The sequence below is a fragment of the Zonotrichia albicollis genome, unplaced genomic scaffold (genome assembly GCF_047830755.1).
Source record: "Zonotrichia albicollis isolate bZonAlb1 unplaced genomic scaffold, bZonAlb1.hap1 Scaffold_257, whole genome shotgun sequence".
NCBI lineage: Eukaryota > Metazoa > Chordata > Aves > Passeriformes > Passerellidae > Zonotrichia > Zonotrichia albicollis.
Genome location: NW_027428429.1, coordinates 2342336 through 2361358, shown reverse-complemented (window position 1 = coordinate 2361358; position 19023 = coordinate 2342336). Strand labels below are relative to the sequence as shown.

Here is a 19023-nt window from a genome sequence, read left to right as displayed (position 1 = left end):
AATAAAAACCATAGGATTGACTCAAAAAATTGGTCCAGTTATTCAAGTCTTCATTTAACAGTCCATGATTCCCAGAGTAAAGAAATGTCCAATCTGGAACTGCCATTTCCTTCTCTGACAGGTGTTAATCCTTTATAAATTACCATACATAGGGCTGCAAATGTCCAACAGCAGCTCCATCAGGCACTTCCTCCTGCTGGCATTGGCAGACACGCGGCAGCTGCAGCTCCTGCACTTCTGCCTCTTGCTGGGCATCTCCCTGGCTGCCCTCCTGGGCAACGGCCTCATCATCAGCGCCATAGCCTGCGGCCACCACCTGCACACGCCCATGTTCTTCTTCTTGCTCAACCTGGCCCTCAGCGACCTGGGCTCCATCTGCACCACTGTCCCCAAAGCCATGCACAATTTGCTCTGGGACACCAGGGACATCTCCTACAATGGATGTGCTGCACAGCTCTTTCTGTTTGTCTTTTTCATTTCAGCAGAGTTTTCTCTCCTGACCATCATGTGCTACGACCGCTACGTGTCCATCTGCAAACCCCTGCACTACGGGACCCTCCTGGGCAGCAGAGCTTGTGCCCACATGGCAGCAGCTGCCTGGGCCAGTGGCTTTCTCAATGCTCTGTTGAACACAGCCAATATATTTTCCCTGCCCCTGTGCCAAGGCAATGCCCTGGGCCAGTTCTTCTGTGAAATCCCACAGATCCTCAAACTCTCCTGCTCCAAATCTTATCTCAGGGAACTTTGGCTCATTGTGGTTGGTGCATCCTTAGCTTTTGGTTGTTTTGTGTTCATTGTTTTCTCCTATGTGCAGATCTTCAGGGTTGTGCTGAGGATCCCCTCTGAGCAGGGACGGCACAAAGCCTTTTCCACCTGCCTCCCTCACCTGGCCGTGGTCTCCCTGTTCGTCAGCACTGCCATTTTTGCCAACCTGAAGCCCTACTCCATCTCATGTCCATCCCTGGATCTGACCCTGTCAGTTCTGTACTCAGTGGTGCCTCCAGCCCTGAACCCCCTCATCTACAGCCTGAGGAACCAGGAGATCAAGGAGTCCATGTGGGCACTGTCTACTGGATGCTTTCAGAAACATTAAACTACTGGCCCATTTCTGCCAATCACTTGTAATAATAGTAATCTTCAATACTTCTTGTTAGTTTCATTTTGGAGGATCTTTATCTTTGTTTTAATTTTAAAATATTTTCTACAAAGTGATGCCATTTTTTGTGCCATTTCTCATTCTGCTTCCATTCTCCTTTATTGTGACCCACAGCCTGTTTCTATGAGGAGCTGTGCTCTCATGGGCTGTAAATGAACTAAATGATCTCCCAGCAGAGTTTCTACCAGAGATCACCCTTTTGTTCCTTCTCTAGAGCTGCAGCAGCAATGTCTGTGTGCAGAGCTGGGGGCAGATCAGGGCTGGCCCAGCAGCTGTGCCCAGCAGCAGCAGCACTTGGTGTTGCCAGTGCTGCTGCCATGGCCCTGCCCTGCTACCCTGGTGGCCCTGGTGTTGCTGCAGGGCCTGAGTGCTCTCGGGGCTGGGCACAGCCCTGGGGGTGGCAGTGCCGGGGCTGCAGCAGGGACAGGCCATGGGCACTGCTGGGGCAGCGCTGACGCCTCAGGCCTGGCCCTGGGGGCTCCAGGCTCCTTGCCCAGGCTCTCTCAAGAACACGGCCAGGCCAATGCTCAGCACAGAAAACCCACGTGAGCAGCCCCAGGCTGGCCGTGGGCAGCCTGGGGGCAAACAGCATGGCTGGGGCTCTACAAGGGCACTGGGGCAGACGGGAAGGAGCAGCAGAGCAGGGGCTGATCCATCCCCAGTGCGCTGGACAGCCCAGGGCAGCATCCCAGAGCGTCCTCATGGAGCTGCCAACAACATCCCCCCTCTGCAGCCCTGGCCTCTCCCCCAGCTCACACAGGTGCCCCATCCTTGCAGGCACAGACACAGCAGCACTGGCTCAGGAGCCCCTGTTTGCATTGCACAGAGCAGGCAGGAGTACCCCCATGCTGTTGGTGTGGGGACATGAACCTGAGGGAGCACAAATGCCATCAGCCCCTGGGGCCAGCAATGGCTGGGGGACACCAGGGAAACCACTCAGGTTCGTCGTGGCCTCTGCAGTCAGCCAGAAAGTTGGTTCTCATCAGCTGGGAGTTTCCTGTCCCACTGCAGACACTGTTGCTCAGAGCCAGGGCTGCCTGGCAGCAACCCCCAAACTGCCCTGAGCATTTCCTTGGCTTCACCTTTGCTTTCTTTATTCTTCCTTGTTCAGATTTCTTCCCATTGCCCAGCCTTTTTTCCTGCCCTGCAAACAGCCCATCCCTGTTTGCCCTTTCCTCTCTGGCCCCACTCCCCATTGCAGTTCCTGACTTGGCCCCATGGGAACATCCCTTGGGGAGCAGGATCATTCTACAAGTGCTGCAGGAATTGTCTGCAGGCTCCTGCTGTGCCTGGTGCTGCTCCCTTGCCAGAGGCACCCCAGGCCAGGGGGGCACAGCTGGGCTGCTGTGTCTGGCTCTGGGGCTCCCTGTTCTGGGCAGTGAGGAGGAGCTGCAGAGGCTCTGCAGGACTGACAGGATGGGCTTTGGGGCTGGCAGGAGAAGCTGAGGGACCTGGGCTGATGGAGCTTCTGAAGAGGAGACCCAGGGCTCATCCTGCAACTGCTGCAGGGGTGGTTTCAGAGAATCCCAGAATCAGCAAGGTTGGGAAAGACCTTGGAGATCATCAAGTTCAACCTGTGCCCTGACACCGCCTTGTCTCCCCTGAGTCTTCTTTTCTCCAGGATAAACAACCCCAGCTCCCTCAGCTACTCCTCACAGGACTTGTGCTCCAGACCCTTCACCAGCCTTGTTGCCCCTCTCTGGACATGCTCCAGCTCCTCCATTTCCTTCCTTAACTGGGGGGCCCAGAAATGCACACAGCACTCGAGGTGCTGCCCAAGCAGTGCTGAGCACAGGGGAGGAATCACTGCCCTGCTCCTGCTGGCCACACCATTGCTGATCCAGGCCAGGAGCCATTGCCCTGCTTGGCCACCTGGGCACACTGCTGGCTCCTGTCCAGCTTTCTGTCCATCAGTCCCTGCAGGTCCCTTTCTGCCTGGCTGATGTCCAGCCACTCTGTCCACAGCCAGTAGTGCTGCAGGGGTTGTTGTGGCCAAAGTGCAGGACCCAGCATCTGGACTTGTTAAACCTCACCTTGTTGGATTTGGGCCCTGGATCCAGCCTGTCCAGGGCCCTGTGCAGAGCCCTGCAACCCTCCAGCAGGTCCACACTCCCAGATAACTTGGCGTCACTACGGTTCCATAAGACCTCCCAGTGTCACAATGTCCCTTTGGTTCCATGGGACCCTTGATGTCACAAAGTCCCTTGGATCCTTGGGCCCCTGCAGTGTCACAATGCCCCTTGGTTCCCCAAGGCCCTGCATTGTCACAATGGACCCTTGGTTCCATGAGGTCTGGCAGTGTAGCAATGTCAATGTGATATTTTCTGAAAACTCCCTTCGCCAGGATTTCTTCTCCTGGGAAGATGAGAAGCCTCAGGTTCTCTGTGTTTTGCTTCTCTGGAATGTGGTCTGGAGATTGTTTATCCAAACATGTGAATTGTTTTAACCTAATGACCCATCACCATCAGCTCTATTAGACTCAGAGGAGTCAGTAGTGGGTTTTCATTATCATTCTTGTTAAGCCTTCTGTCTGTATTCTTATTTTTCTAAAGTATAGTTTTTTAAAAGCATAATATAGTATAGTATAGTATAGTATAGTATAATATAGTGTAATATAATATAATATAATATAATATAATATAATATAATATAATATAAATCTGCTTTCTGAGAACATGGAGTCAGATTCTCACCTCTCATCTGAGACAGAGTAGAGATCCATTCTGAATTAGGTGAAGTGTCTAGGAGAGGTGAAAAGTCTGTGAGGCCAAAGCATAAGGAAAAGTCGCATGGCGGAGACAGCAAGGAGCCAAAGAAAAACAGAAACTACCACGAGGTCAATTTGCCCCCAACCTAGGAATTCCTTTGATAAAGAAGAACTGGCGATAAATGTCACGCAGAATGAATATGTATGAACTTATTGTGAAACTGTATGCATATGCATTTGGAAGGGGGATAAAAAGAGACCTGAGGTCTTCAGGGGTACGCATGGCTTTTGGGGAGGCTTGCATCCGGCGCGCGTCGTATTAAAGGCATACCGGGCTTTACAACTTTTATAAAGTTGTGAGGTTTCTTCTTTTCTCCGCAAAACATTTTGGGGAGCCAGGCAGAAGTTCTCTGTCCCCGCAGGGGCAGGAGGGATAGACGGACCTCCAAGGCGCACCCTAGGATTTTTTTTCCTGGTGGGGCTCTGCTCGTCTCGCTTCCCACCTGCAGAGACAGACAACGACCTGCTGGCCTGTGGAGGAAGATACGGTATGTACTGAGGGGCCCCTGGAGGAGAGAAAGGAGAGCAAAGGAGAGCAAAGGAGTAAACCACCCAGAGACGTCTGGGTTCAGCTGATGGAGCAGCTGTATTAGAGATAGGGTTCATCATTCTGATAGAGCAGAACACTAGTGGCTCTGGGGGTGAGCTGGGTGAACCCGTGTATGTGTGTATTTGGGGTTCATTGTTCTGACAGAGCAGAACAGCTGAGCCCGTGTGTGTTTTGTTTGTGTGTGTGTGACGTCCGGACACTGTGTTGCTGTATGGTCAATGCATTGTGTGGTCAGTGCACTGTGTTTGTGATCGTGCAAGTGTATAAGTGTATGGTGTATAAAAGAGAGTAAATCTACAGTGCCCTACAGTGCAGGGGGGGTCAGTACTCCCCGTGTTTGAAGCAGCTGAGTGAGGCCTGAGGTGCCGGCTGCAGCAGGCTGCGGGGGCAGGGAGAGAAGTGCCCCGCGGAGAAACAAGTGGAGGAATGTCAGTGATGGTATTTATTGTGTTTAAATGTAGTGATTTGTGTAGATTTGTGTAGATTTGGTACATGTTAACCGTGAGTATGAGCTCAGAGAGTTCCTTTGCCTTGGATGTTTGGACTTGATCTCTAGACTGTGTGCTGTTATTTTGATTGTGTCCAGGAAAAATTGATGTGAGTAAATGCTGAATTATGGTATGCTGTGTTGTGTCGAGAAAAGTGAGCACTTTGAGAGATATGCCCTTTCCCAGTGATTTTGTGTGGTGATTTTCTTCCGCTGCATTGTGGTAATTTGATTCTCAGATTGTATAGTGGTGTTTGTGGAGATTTTAGGATTTTGTTGCAACAAGAGTAGCATTTTACATAGGAGAACTATAGTACGGTGATTTATGCTTAACTAGGATAAAGCGAGTTAAAGGAATTCCAAGAATTCTCCCCCTCACAGCAATTCAAGCCTTGGCTCTAGTGAATTTGGGATAAAAAGGGGGGGTTGCACATGTGTGTCTCTGTCTGTGGGCATATCAGAGTTTCGGCTGTGAAGCCCCAAACTGCCTTTCCAATCAGCATTTTGCAACCCATGTATCTTGCTAGTGCACAAAAATGTAATTTTGTTTTCAGTGGTACCTATAGGGCATTATTGATCAAAATGCTTAGGCAGCGTCACAAACTGAAAATCAATCCTAAACAGTCCTATCCCATTCCACGGTTAGCTACTGACGCGACCCCTAACGCTGGAGCCATATCCCATATCACCGGCAGGTGGTCTCACGTTATGTTTAAGGGGGTTCGCCCCATCCACATTCAGGAATTGCTGATGGTGCTGTGCGCCAGGTTACTCATTAACCCGAAAGCAATCCTGGTGGATTCTTCTTATGTTTGTCATAAGAAGTTCGGTAAGCTCCCGTGGCTCTTTGCCCTCAGGGCAGACATCCTCCTAGCTAGGACGTTACTGTACTTTGTTTCATCAAATCCTGCTGATGTGACAGGAAAGAGAGATAGGGATAGGGGAATTGATGAGCTAAGCATGTTCAGAACCAACAATGTCAAACTGACCCTAAGAGCCTTGCCAAGCCATGGGGACCAAGCCAAGTACACTGGGAATTGGCCATATTAGGATAGGAGTTCAAAAGTTTAAGGAGGAAGACTCATCAGGAGACCCCCGCCCACGATGAAGGCAACCGGAACGACCACCAAGATGATCCTCAAAAGAGATGTCCCCGCCCACGCTCCGCCTACACCATGCCCCTCATGAATATGCATGTAAAGACATGATTATGATGTAACCCTGCATCCAAACCTGTATAAAAGGCCTGCTTTTGTTGCGGGATACTTAGAAATCCCTTTTGTGATTTCTCCGATGCGTCGCAATAAATACCTCCTGCCTATGTAGACTTAAGCTGAGTCTCTTAGGCAGTTATTCTCGCCTTTTGGGGCAAAATTCGGCATCAGCTGTGACAAGTACAGCCTTTTCTGCAAGGCAGTAAAACAAGTGTAAGTAGACATAGTGCTTAATTTTGTAAAACAGAGTTTAGATAGAAGAGATGAATTAGTTAATGAGACTTCAGCTGGTACCATATCAAGTCTTGACTGAGAATAGTCTGCTGTAGGGATTTAAAATTCTCTGTAACAAACAGAATAGCCTGCCTTTGTGGGCAATTTCAGGGAGCCTTTGGTGCATCAAGAGGCTGGCACGCTGCATGAGGTGACAGTGTCTGTCCCCTGGGCACAGGGACAGCTCTGGCTGCCCTGTCTCCCCAGGGAACACAGGAATGACCTGTAGGCAAAAGCTGGATGTGCAAGTATTATTGCAGTGCAGTGTTTATGAGAAACGCTAGTTCTAATAAGCGTCAGGGCACATGACCCGAGTGCAAATTAGAGGTTTCTGATAAAGCGGATTCAGAACCTAAGGTCTTAGAGCTTGTGTGTGGGAATCATATCTGATACCTGCCACCTGGAGCTGTATGTGTGTAGGAGGAAAACTGAGAAACTACTGTGAAGGCCTGTGAAAAGAGGTTTGAGTGGAAGTGAGATAGGGCAGGGAGAAAGAGGTAATGAGAACTGACCAGAGCAAAGAGGTTCCTAAATTTGCCGCTTTTGGGAGGGGCTCACTGGGAGAAGGCTGCCAGTAGGAGCAGCCCAGAAAATAAAAAGATTTATAATACTTCATTGCAGTTAGTACTATTTTAAAATAGGAAGATAAATGGGATGGGGGTTTTGTATGCTGAAATGTCTTTTGTTTTAAGAAATCACCCAGAATGGCAAAGAGACTGTGAGATCAGACCGCCCTCTGGTCTTGGCCCTTGAAAAGGAGAACAAGGCAAAGAGAAAGTAAATCAAATGTTTTGTTCAGCATACAGCATAAGATAGCAATGTATGAGGTCAAACAAAGATTATCATGCTGAAATGCAAAGCAATCACAGTTCGCAAAATGAATACATATGATTTGTTAAGGTCCCAAGGTAAGGGAGGGAGGATAAAGATGACCTCCCCAAAAGAGAAGAATTTTAGTTGATACAAGGGCCATATATTCAGTTTTAAATAAAGCTTTAGTACCTGTGGAGAATGTTTATGTTGTAGTGTGGGGAACAACTGAACAACTGGCCAGTCTGAGAAGGCATGCTTTTGCAAACCTTTAAAGTAACATGTGTACTATGTGTACCTAAAAGCTTTTGTACATTTCGCTCAATTCGCTAAACATTCTCAAATGAGAAAGGTTACTCTGGAAGCAAATGATATAAAGAGGTTAGGCTTAACATTAACAGACACTGAAATAAAGATTTTAGTAAGGAGATATTAGAATAAGTAAATAAGTGTTTTCAAGGGTATGGGCCTCTGCTGTACCAGGGAGAATGAAAGATGCCCCCCCATGGTAATCAAACTTAAGGGAAGAACACAACCAGTGAGAACTGAGTAGTACCCTCAAAAGGAAGATAAGGAAGGAATCAGCCCAAAAACTGATAGTACTGGATTAAGGGCTGTTAATAAGATGACACAAAATTTATATCCTGTGGTAGCAAATCCATTTACTTTACTAACGTGTTTCACACCTGAGCTAACCTGGTTCACTGTTTTAGGCCTAAGAGATGCTTTCTTTTGCCTCCGTATCCACGAAGCCAGCCAGAAAATTTTTGCATTTAAACTCAAGCTCACATAGTCCATGTGCCTGAAGGCTTCAAAATTCCCCACTTCGATAGGACCTGAAAAAGCATATTAAGGCACACCAGAGAGTGAGCTTAAATTAGAGGAAAGAAATGAGCTGGCAGATGGAGAGGCAAAGAAAGCAGCAAAGGGTGAGGTACAGATTTTCCTCGAAGGTAAGCCATAATACAATAGTACTAATCAAAAGAGACGTACAACTGCAAGGGGTGGGCTACCATTGACAGAGAGCTAGTAATCCCTTCCCATTTTTGTGGTTACTAGTGAAGGAAGGGCACTAGAAAACACACTAGGGCCTAACTACCTAAAGCCTTTTATAGAGTGTGTCTCCTTTCTCGAAATGACCAAGGGTGTCAGTGATACAGAGTGCATTGAAATGAAGTGTTGACTTTGAAGCAGTAATTTCCACAAGCTTTCTAGAACACACATATGATTGAAAGAATTGTATCGTTGTCAGGAATTTATATGCCACTATCACTCAGGTAAGCCGACAATGTGATCCTTGCCTCCAGACTAACCCCAAAATACCCCCCGGCTGAAACTCAGTCAGACTGGGAGAGGCCATGGGCCTGTATAGCAGTGGCAAATCAACTTTTCAGAAATGCAAGGAAAGGGGGGTATCAGTATTTACTGGTATTGATAGATACGTTTTCAGGGTGGCCTGAAACATTCCCCACCAGAACTGTCAAAGCTCAAGAGGTGACCAGATTATTTTTACAAGCGATAATACCACGCTTCAGAGTTCCAGCCACAATATCCTCAGATAAAGAATCACCTTTCATTTCCAAAATAGTGCAACAGATTAGTGGCCACCTGGGCATAGATTAGGAACTTCACACTTCATACTGCCCCAATCAAGTAGCCAGGCAGAGAAAATGAATCATTTGATTAAGCAGCAAATCATAAGACTGGGGCAAGAAGTTAATCTACCCTAGCCCCAACTCTTCCACTAGCACTATTGCAAATTCAAACTAAACCTTCAGCTAAAGGAATGCTGAATCCTTTTGGAATGCATTATAGAAGACCATATAGAATACAAGGGGAATGTCCAGAATGTCCACTTACATGGTGGCTTTAAGCAAACAGCTCAGAGAAATTGAGAAACATGTGGCTGGGACTCGGAGTAGGGAGTTAGATAGCCTGGGGATGATGTATATGTTAAGTCTCTTACAGAGAAGACTTCAGAACCACAGTGGGAGAGACCACTGCAAGTACCTCTCACCACCTTCACTGCAATCAAAATCAAGGAGCAGAATGCCTGGATCCATCACTCTCGGGTGAAGAAGGCCCAGAAGCCCCTTCAGGAGTGACACCAGGAGACAATGAACTGAGACTAAAACTTATTCGGGCAAAATGAGTATATTGCGGTCGGGACTAGCTCATACTTTAGTGTACAGAATTGTTTTGTATGTAATTATAACTGAAGTTTTAGAACTAGAGAGTACCTCTATCCAAAGCAATGCTGAATGGCCTTGGTCCCTGGCATTTAATCAGTATACTGGATCCATGGAAAACCTTCTGAGATAAAAGATTTAAACATATCAACTGTAGTAATCCACAAGAATCAGGTATGTGAGGAGCAAGAATGGCAGGAACAGGAACTGTGGACACTTCAAGGAATCAGAGCAGAAGAAATCAAAGTAGGGTGCCAGGGTGCCAGGTCATCAATAGGACAGCTTATGAGAGACCAGATGTAATTAGTGTCTGAACCTCCCCTGGTGTATATGAACACCAGGAAGTCTGTGATAGCCTAAGTGAATCAGACTGTTGGTGTAATTTCACCCTGATACAGCCTGTAGAAGTGACCAGCCTTTGAGCTCAAGTTACTGTCAGACTTTCATTTGAATTCAATGTGGACACTGCACTTTTTACCACAGCAGGGCCTTGTACACCCCATACTAGTTCAGACTCTACCCAAACTCCAAACTTGAACCTAACATAGTAAAGAATGTGACTGAACAACACCTATTATCCAATCCAGAATGGTCTCTCAAACGTGTGGAGTTGATAATGCAAATTACCATCTCAAAAACCCAACCAGCCTGCTCCTCCTTCCTAAAAACTTCCTTTGAGGGCTGGACAACATGGTCACAAAAACAGGCATATCTCAGGAGCAGACAAGAAAGGAAGGAGCCAGCTCTCCTGGTGCCTAAAACCAGGAACACCAAAAAATCAGTTTCCTTAGGTCATTTTCCAACTTGGTTAGCTGAACCCCCAGGCAATGGCTGGTAAAGGGTGCTGAACTGCCGGTGGTAAATTAACCCAAGCAAGGAAGGTGATTCTCCTTATTTATAGCTATCCCTTTTCCTACTGAGATTTGGATCAGTGATTGTCCCAGTCTGAGGCGGTTAGGTTCTGCTTAAAAGAGGTAGAGAGAGAGACCCCCTCAGAGCTCAGCAGCAGGCTGCAGGATTTTGAGCATTACTTTTGTGCTGAGTGTTTCAAGTAGCAGAAACCTGATCCCAGTTTCTTCTGAGGCACTGCAATGAATTTAGGCTCTTCTCTCAAGATTTCCCCTCCATTATCTTCTGCCCTGAACACAGTCCACAGCTTGATCTTAGCTAGGGGCAAGGTGGGTGAGGTTTTGTAGACCAGGAGAGACATTCCTGCTTGCCACACATCTGAGAAATCAGGTGCTTTGGAGGGAGAGGTTAGATTCCGTGAGGTCTCTACATTTCAGAACAGACATCTGCCTCAAGTATGACCTAAACCTCTGTCAGATACACTTGTGAAGTGTGTCTGAATTTGCAGTGTGAGCCCAGCACATCCCTCTGGCAGGTAGGGATGGTCATGGACAGAAAGCAGTTCCTGTTCCCCATAACAAACATCTAACTGGCATATTAGGGACAAGATTAGGAGTTTTAAATGGAATTGATTCAGAAATACTGATGAATAAACTGGCTGCTGCAGCAGGTAGCCTAACAAAATTGAAGCAGCCTTTATAGTAATCTCTATTTCCATTAGGAACTAGCCAGTGACAGATTTCAAAAGTACTGCCAAAGTAAAGAAGTATGAAGAGGCCGGAGACCAAGACCACAAATTGATAGTAGAAGCACTTAGTACAGTTCAAGATAATGTGTCTTTAGTTTTCAGTTGTATACAAGCACAGTTATGGATACAAGCAACAGCAGCTCTGATCATATAAGAAAGGGGTGAAGGTAATTTTCCAGCTGAAATTCGGAAAATTGAGTGGGATAATGCAATTGATTTTGAAAAAAAGTTTCAATCCTGGTGGACTATGGTGAATTTCACCTATGATCCTGTTTCTAATGTGGCCACTGCCTTTGTGCTTACCATACGTAATGCCACTGTTTATGTTATCCATCCCATCATTGCCCTAAGATTAAACCATGAAGAAACAACACTCTATCCTTCAGAACATAGAGTGTGGGCACAAAAAGATGAATGAAAAGTAGCAGACAGTAAACTTAGAATCCTGCATTACTAGAGAACAAATGGGATTCATTTGTGAAAGCAATACTGTTAATGCCCAAGATGTGTTTGGACACTGAACAGAGTATTTGCCACTTTGAAATTCATCCAGTCACTGACCAGAAAACTGTGCTCGTATATACTGGAAAGGGGTGTATGCTTGAGAACTGCTTGTGCTGCTGTACAAATTGATAGCATTGATATTATTCTGTCTAGTAGAAACCATTCTAATCTCTGTAGTTGTAATTTTGTTAAGATTATCGGGTGTGATTTTTCGTATTTGGTACCAGTAACATCCCACCAGCTGATTACAGCCAATTACACAGTGTATCACAGACTACCACCTACCCCTATTGGGGTGAACCTTATATTAGTAAAACAATTAATTAAGCACCAAGACCTATTAGAAGTCTTGAAAGAAATCCAAGAAAGTGGAAAGAAAACCTTAATTACTGTCCAACATGATACAAAGGAGATAACCAGAGTTCTACAAAAAATAAAATATGGATCATCACTGGTGAGATGTGATCATTGGGTAGTCACCAACTGCAAATGGAATCTTTAATAAGTTGTGCCACCCTATTGTAGTTTTACTAATATTAGTTGGGATAAGCTTAGGATTATCTATTACATTGTTAATTTGGAACTGGAGAATACTACAACGAATGGCTGTACTAACCTCTTTATCAAACGTACATAGTGAAGCATTAAAAGACACTTATTGTCATGAAAGTTTTCATTAAGTAAAAGAATTTACTTATTTCCTAGGAAAGGGGGGAATGAGACAGAGTAGGGATCCATCCTGAATTAGGTGAAGTGTCTAACAACGGTAAAAAGTCAAACGGCCAAAGCTGAAAGAAAAACTCGCATGCCAAGACAGCAAAGAGACAGAGAAAGAAAAACAGAAAAGACCACGAGGTCAATTTGCCCCGACCTAGAAATTTCTTTGATAAAGAAGAACTGGTGCTAAGTGTCATGTGGGATGAATATGTATGAACTTATTGTGAAACTGTATGCATATGCATTTGGAAGGGGGATAAAAGGAGGTCTGAAATTTTCAGGCGTACGCGTGCCTTTTGAGGAGAATTTTCTCCGTGTGCGTCCGGCGTCGTAAATAAACATACCGAGCTTTACAACTTTTATAAAGTTGTGAGGTTTCTTCTTTTCTCCACAAAACAAGCCAGTGATAACATATTCTAATCTCTCTTGGTGTACATGACTTGGTTCACTCTCTGATGTTTTTTCCACATCCATGTGCCAATGCATCTTCCAGCACATGGAAGGAACAAACCAGGTGTGAAGACTGGAGAAGGAAAATGAGCCCACGTCACTTCCTTGGGAAGAGAAGATCCGGCAACTTCCAGAGGGGAGGAGAAACAGAAAAAAAGGTTTGATAAGCTGAAGTAGTGACAGAGGTACCAGGGAGAAGAAATAAGAGGTGAGAGAAATGGTGGCTATGAATTGCAGGGCAGGCAGAGGACACCACTGACCCAAAGAGTTGGGGACCTCCTGGCCATTAGGCAGCTGACCCCAAAAGTTCATCTCTGCTCAAAGGGCATGCACGGCCTCGCCCACCCAGTACAGGTGCAGGAACAGCATGAGGAAATGGCAGGGGAGTGTCATAAACAACCTAAATACTGTTGTGCATTTCCAGCAGGTTTTGCAGCCTGTACTGAGCATCTCAGTCCTGGCTGCACTGTTCCCAGACACCAACACCATTAGATCAGAGGGAGCTGATTTAATCAGTTGTTAAAATAATCAAATCATTTCAATTTGAAGTCAAGTCATTTGAATGATAAGGACCATTTAAATCTTGCTGCTCAGAAGGCAGAAGATTAGGCTGAAGCCAGAGCTTTGAGGAGCAGCCAGACAGGGACAGGTAGAGCCAGGGAATGATAACATGGCACCCACCTCAGTTTGGGAAGAATCATTTGCCCAGCAGGAGTCCAGCTCCAAAGCAACATCCCTGGAAACTCTGCATCACAAGTAGCAGGGAGTTCATTCATAGAGCAAAAGATTTCCTGGCCTTATTTACCCTTCCACATTTGCTGCAGCTCTTCATTTCAAAAGCCATGTGAGTACCCTGTGCTGGAAGGCTTGTCCTTACCCTGCTCCTGGCTCTGTACCAAGATGTTCTTTGTTCTGCTGCTGACCAATGCATCTCCTGGCTCCCTACCACTGAAGGAAAAGAAATCTATTTACAAGACACAAACAGCTTTGTGTAAATCACAGCCATGGGCTGCCAATTGTGTGCTCTCCCAGGCCAGCAGTGCCTCCTTCCCCCAGCACAGAGTGCTGCACTAGCGCAGCTCCAGGCGCGTGTTGCTATTAGGTCATGTCACCAGGGACTGGAAAGCACCAGACAACGCTCTGTGTCTTAAAAATCCAGATGTGTGATGATTATCTCATGATAGCCATCATAGATCCTGTGGTAATGCTATTTCCAATAATTTAGCCTTCAGGAGTTCTTAGGCTGGGATGAGCCCATGCTCCAAGCTGGAGCAAACTGTGTGCTCAGGTCTACTGTGTGAAACAATCACTGTGGTCCTAGTGCTGCCTCCTCCCTGAAAAGATTGAGCTGTTACATTCTCCTCAGTCCAAATGGTGGAACCAGATAATTTCTAGTTTGGAGTGTGGTAAATAGGTATGATTCGTGCTGATTAAAATTGAAACAGTAATCAATATTGATACAGTAACTAATATCTGGAAATAATAAAATAAGTTAAAAATAGTAATGCCAAAGAGGAGAGGGAAAGGAGGGGCTCCACCCCCCTTTTCCCAGCAGATGTTCTCAAGGACCAAAGGAAAGAAGTTGAAGATACAGTTGCTAAAACTGACCAAGAACCTGGTTGGGTCCAAGAAAATGCTAATTATAAGGGACTTATTGCTTTGATATGCAGATGCAGTGATACGTTAGTCTTGGCTTACATTGTACTGGCTTGGTGCGCACGTGTAACCCAAAAGTGAATTAAAGGACAACGAAGAAGACTACAGGGCCTTCGTCAGTGATGACCCCCAAAGACTTGTGCGACCACCAAACCGAGTGGTAGCGCATGCGTGATAAGGGTGGCAATAAAGGCGGAGACAGAAAAGCAAGGAACCAAAAATAGGAGGAGATGGTATTGACACATGGCATATAAGGGGAGATTTTCACTTGGCAAGCTTGTACGTGAAGTGGCAAGGGTCATTGAACCCTGCACTCCATACACCGTGGTATCTCTTGCTTATGCGCTATTATTGGAACCAAATTATCCCTTATTTTAATCGAATTATATTGTATCCAATTTTATATTTTTCATTTCAATTATTCAATCAAAATGGTTACTACTTTTAATATTGTTTGTTTTTTTTTTAATGATGGGATAATTGGGCAAACATACAGAAGGATGTACAGCAGAGTTCTTTGGACAATCATGGACTGGCCACACCTACACTTGCAGCCTCACTGGGAATATTTCCTATGTACAGTAGACTTTCAAAAGAAGCTGTTTGAGGGAAAGGTGAACTAAACACTCACCCTTTTCTCTTCCAGCAAGTCCAAATTTGGACAGAGCAATAGATGAAGATCAGCTCCAAGACAAGCAGGCCTGCCAGTAACCCTAGCCAGAAGCCTGTTGCCTGACAGAAACCCCTTCCAAGGCCCTTCTGGGCATCAGGAACATGTGCTGTGGTTCCAGCTGCACCTGTGGGAGCAATGGGGAGCATCAGCCTGTGCTGTGCTGCACTGCTGAGCTGGCAGCATGGTGGGTGCGGGCAGGACGTTCTCCGTTTCCCCCAGAGCTGGGGCCTGCAGGCACCTTGCCGCCCCTTGGCACAGGCTGTGCCACCCAACAACGCCCAGCAGGCCGGGAGGAGAGCCCGGGGGCAGCAGGAAGCTGAGAGAAGGCCCTGCTCTAGAACTGAGGGAGTTCCACCAGAAGCAAACAAAGATGGTAACTTGAAGAGATTGCCACTGTGCTCAAAGTTTGTTTGAGAAGACTAAGATGTGAGTTTTTCAAAAATCTGGGAAATATCTGGGAAAAGGTTTTATGTATGTTGGTTGTGACTCTCCTGGGGGGATGTTATGATGCTTGTATCCCCATTCATCTGTTCTGTGCCTTTAAGACTGTCTCTGAAGAGTGAAAGTTTTGTTTGGGTTTCTCTTATCAGGAACACACAGATGGGCAGTACACAGGGCTGTTTTCGCTTTTTGCTTTTGGCTTTCTGCTTTGCTTGCTGTCTCACTGCTCTTGCTTTTGCTTCTGCTTATTAGCTAGTTCTAGCTAAACAGTCCAAATTCCTTCCTGGACTGTTTCTCCTCTCCTTTTTCTGTGACCATCTCGAACCTGCTCTGGACTGAGACTTGGGAACACCGAGGGTTTGCACCATTTGGCTGCAGCAGCTGCCCCAGCGCCGGAGGGACTAATAGAGCAAGCACCCCCGGAAGAGACTTTCTGATTTTGTCATCTTTCTCAGAGCGGTGTCATCTGGTATTGTTCATTTTGTGTGCTGGGGATGCTGTGCCTGTTAAATAAACACGTTCTTTCCACTTCTCTCTGAGAAATTTTTTCCCGAACCGGTTGGGAGGAGGGGCCATGTGGGTTTGCTTTCTGGAGGGGCCCTCCTTTGGAGGTTCTCTACCAAATTTGCACTTAACAAGGAAAAAATATTGGCGCCCAACGTGGTTCCAACCCTTATCCCCATATCATCAACATACTACCACACATCATGCGTTATTCGTACAAAATTTCCATCTGTTCCAACAAAATTTACAAGCAATACCCATCATGCCTTCATCACATCCCCACAATGGACCACTGAATCCAGGCCCTATATTACAGAGCTGCAGGATTCCCCCTTTTCACTTTACTCCCTTAGGTGAGAACGGTCAGTGCAGGGACCCTGAGATGTGCAGCTCTGTGAGCAAACCATATTAGCTCTTGATGTTTCTACTGGCAGGAAGAAGTCTGGGCTAAATACCTTGATTTTTGTATAACGGTGTATTCAGTGAAAAGTCACTTAAGGATGTGGCTAATTAAAAAGGACTCTTGTTCCTGCCTTTACACTCCAACCTCAGATGTTTCCCCACTGCTTGCCCTTGATAATGAACCACTCCTTAATGGGCTTGGATATGCTTAGGGAGACATTGAGAGCAAGGTGGCTCTTAGGGAAGCTGTGTCTGAAAAGGACATGTGCTGTGTTGCTAACCTTGAACAATCTCATTTCAGTAAAGCCAAAAAAAGAAGAAAGAGAGTGAGACACGGCCTCAAGTGTCTGAAGACAACTTCTACAGCATTGCTGCGGATTTGAAAGAGGCCTTTCAAAGAACAAACCAGAATAGATGGTATTTCCTCCGTCTATTCTGGTTTCTTCTTTGAAAGACCTTCAAAGAACGAACCAGAATAGTTGGAGAAAATACTGTGGGACAAAGAGGATGCACAGGACTCTGCCCCAGATGACCATTTGGGACCTTTGCCTGAGAAAGACGCAGCTCAGGAGACGAGTGCTTTCAAGTTTTCCTTCTTTGGAGGCACAGAGGAGTTGGGCATCAAAGAAGGTAACAGCAGAACCCTTCTAACAGTGCCATTGCTAAGGAAGAGCTTCTGGCAGGCAATGTAGGGCAATATGGTGTAAAGAAGGTCAGGATGCAGGGGATTTTCAGCACCAGAAGTCAGTAATTAGGCAGAAGCATTTTGATCTTCATTTCTGCTTGCCAGGGTTGTGGTAGATTATTGAGAGGTGCCTCATGCTTGCATCTCAGGAATTCTGAAAGGCATGCTTTGAGAAGGCATTGGGGTTTTTGCTGAGGGGTGAAAAAGCTTGTTCTCATGCCCTGAATTCCTCAAACAGGGAAAAAGGTGACACACCAGTCATATCAAGTTTCATAGAACCTCACAAGGCTTTTAAGGAAATGTGCTTTAATGTAGAGGGAGGAGCAAAGTCCGAGAGCTGGCCCCAAGATCCATGAACATTCTGTTTGTTACTGAATTCTACTCTTGGACCTTTAGAAAAAGGAAATGGAATGACACATGACCATTGGGGTGTCCTAACCTTAGATAAAATGAGGCCGTCTGAAATGAAGATGAAACAACATTAACTCGAGTCCCAGTCATGTAGGAGAGAAAAGAAACCCCGTGAAGTTATCCCAAAATATTAAAAAACCCAATGCAACAGCACAAAGCAATGAGCCCCCACACTTCTGCTGAACTGAGAAGGTATTCAGCGTCTTCTGAATGCAATGAGAAATGTTTAAGAATACATAAGGGATCCCTGGAACAAAGTGGAAAATACTGGAGCAGAGATGTAACTTAGAAAACCTGGCAGGGTCAGATTCTGTCCTTCCTAAATCTCTCTTCTCCACTGCAAGGATTACACGTGAAAGGAGGAATTTTTCCTGACCAGTAGAGGAATAATCTGGTTTTGCCTTTTTTTCTCTATTGGTGCTGTCATTGCAGAGCCTTAGACGCTTGGGACAATAAAGCCGGTAAAAGCCACATGGCAAGAGGATCCACGTTTCCAGGACAGCAGTTCTGAGGGTGACGATGAGCCTGAGATGTCAGAAATCGAACAGGACCAAGAAATGCAAGTTGCATTTCTCTTTGTTGTCTACTTGGCTGTAGTAGCTGGATGCTGTGGGAATATTAATAGCAGCACTCAGGGAATGGGAAACTGACATTGCACACCTCTGAGCAATGAAAGTCATCTTGGAAAACCGTTGGTGCTGCACAGAGTCAAAACTCCCAGCAGCCCATTGAAGCTGAATATGGAAAGAAAGAGTAGAGCACAAGAAATTAACTGGGTCATTTTGGTTTGACCAACTCCAAACTGAGTTTGGCCAAAAGCCCAAGACACATTCAGTTTTCTCTTTAAAAGAGGGTTTTGTAAAATAAAAAGCTCTATTCAGTTCCTAGGGAATAAAGCTTTTCAATGTACGCCATTTCTCTGAAGCACTACAGGATTAACTTGTGTTCATGGAATTTGATAGTACAATTTAGGATGCTCAAATCCCTTTGTCCTTTTCTAGGTTTCTTTCTTTACCCCGCACAGAAAGTGCTCGAGTTTTTTTTTCTCCAAAGATGATGAACGCCTAAGAGGTATGACAGAATTTCTTTACCCTCTTTTGTATTTTTTTTTTCCTTTTAAACCCTTCCTGTAATTCAGTGAGGAGGAAAAAATGCTGCCTAGTTATCAAAGTTTTCTAGCAAAATTTGCCACCCTCACTTGTGATCCAAGTTGTGGCAGAATCCCGTGAGGAAGTCCTGGCAAACTAAAGGTCAAGCAGATTTATGGCTTTCTTTTCTTTCAGACAATTACCGAATAGGAATCTGGACTTTTAGGGTTTACCACAAACTTAGTCACTTGACAGGTCACCTAGACATTTTGGATCCTTTCAGGTATTTAAAGAATCTTTATCTTTTCCCTCTCTTTCTGGTGTTACCCTTAGAAATGTTGTGTGTTCTTGTCAACCACATATGTCCCTGTGGTTCTTTGTCCTAATGAATCTGGGGCTTTCTCTTCTGAATCCAGTGAATTTTGTATTTAGAAACAAAGAAAACAACA

The 19023-nt window shown here is 45.7% G+C and overlaps 2 protein-coding genes across 2 annotated transcripts in view; one reads left to right on the top strand and one right to left on the bottom strand.

Annotated features, from left to right (window-relative positions):
* LOC113460769 (uncharacterized) overlaps window positions 1–19023 on the bottom strand; it is a 1042778-nt gene that overhangs the window by 935901 nt on the left and 87854 nt on the right. The window lies entirely within an intron of this gene.
* On the top strand, window positions 161–3883 carry LOC141727936 (olfactory receptor 14A16-like). The gene is made up of 2 exons (XM_074534220.1): window positions 161–1056; window positions 3838–3883. Exons 1-2 carry the CDS (start codon window positions 161–163, stop codon window positions 3881–3883), a joined length of 942 nt encoding a protein of 313 aa, XP_074390321.1.

Coding starts and splice junctions, on each gene's coding strand:
- LOC141727936 (XM_074534220.1), top strand. CDS start 161: ATGTCCAACAGCAGCTCCATCAGGCACTTCCTCCTGCTGGCATTGGCA. Junction 1,057..3,837: donor CAGGAGATCAAGGAGTCCAT/GTGGGCACTGTC, acceptor GAGAACATGGAG/TCAGATTCTCACCTCTCATC.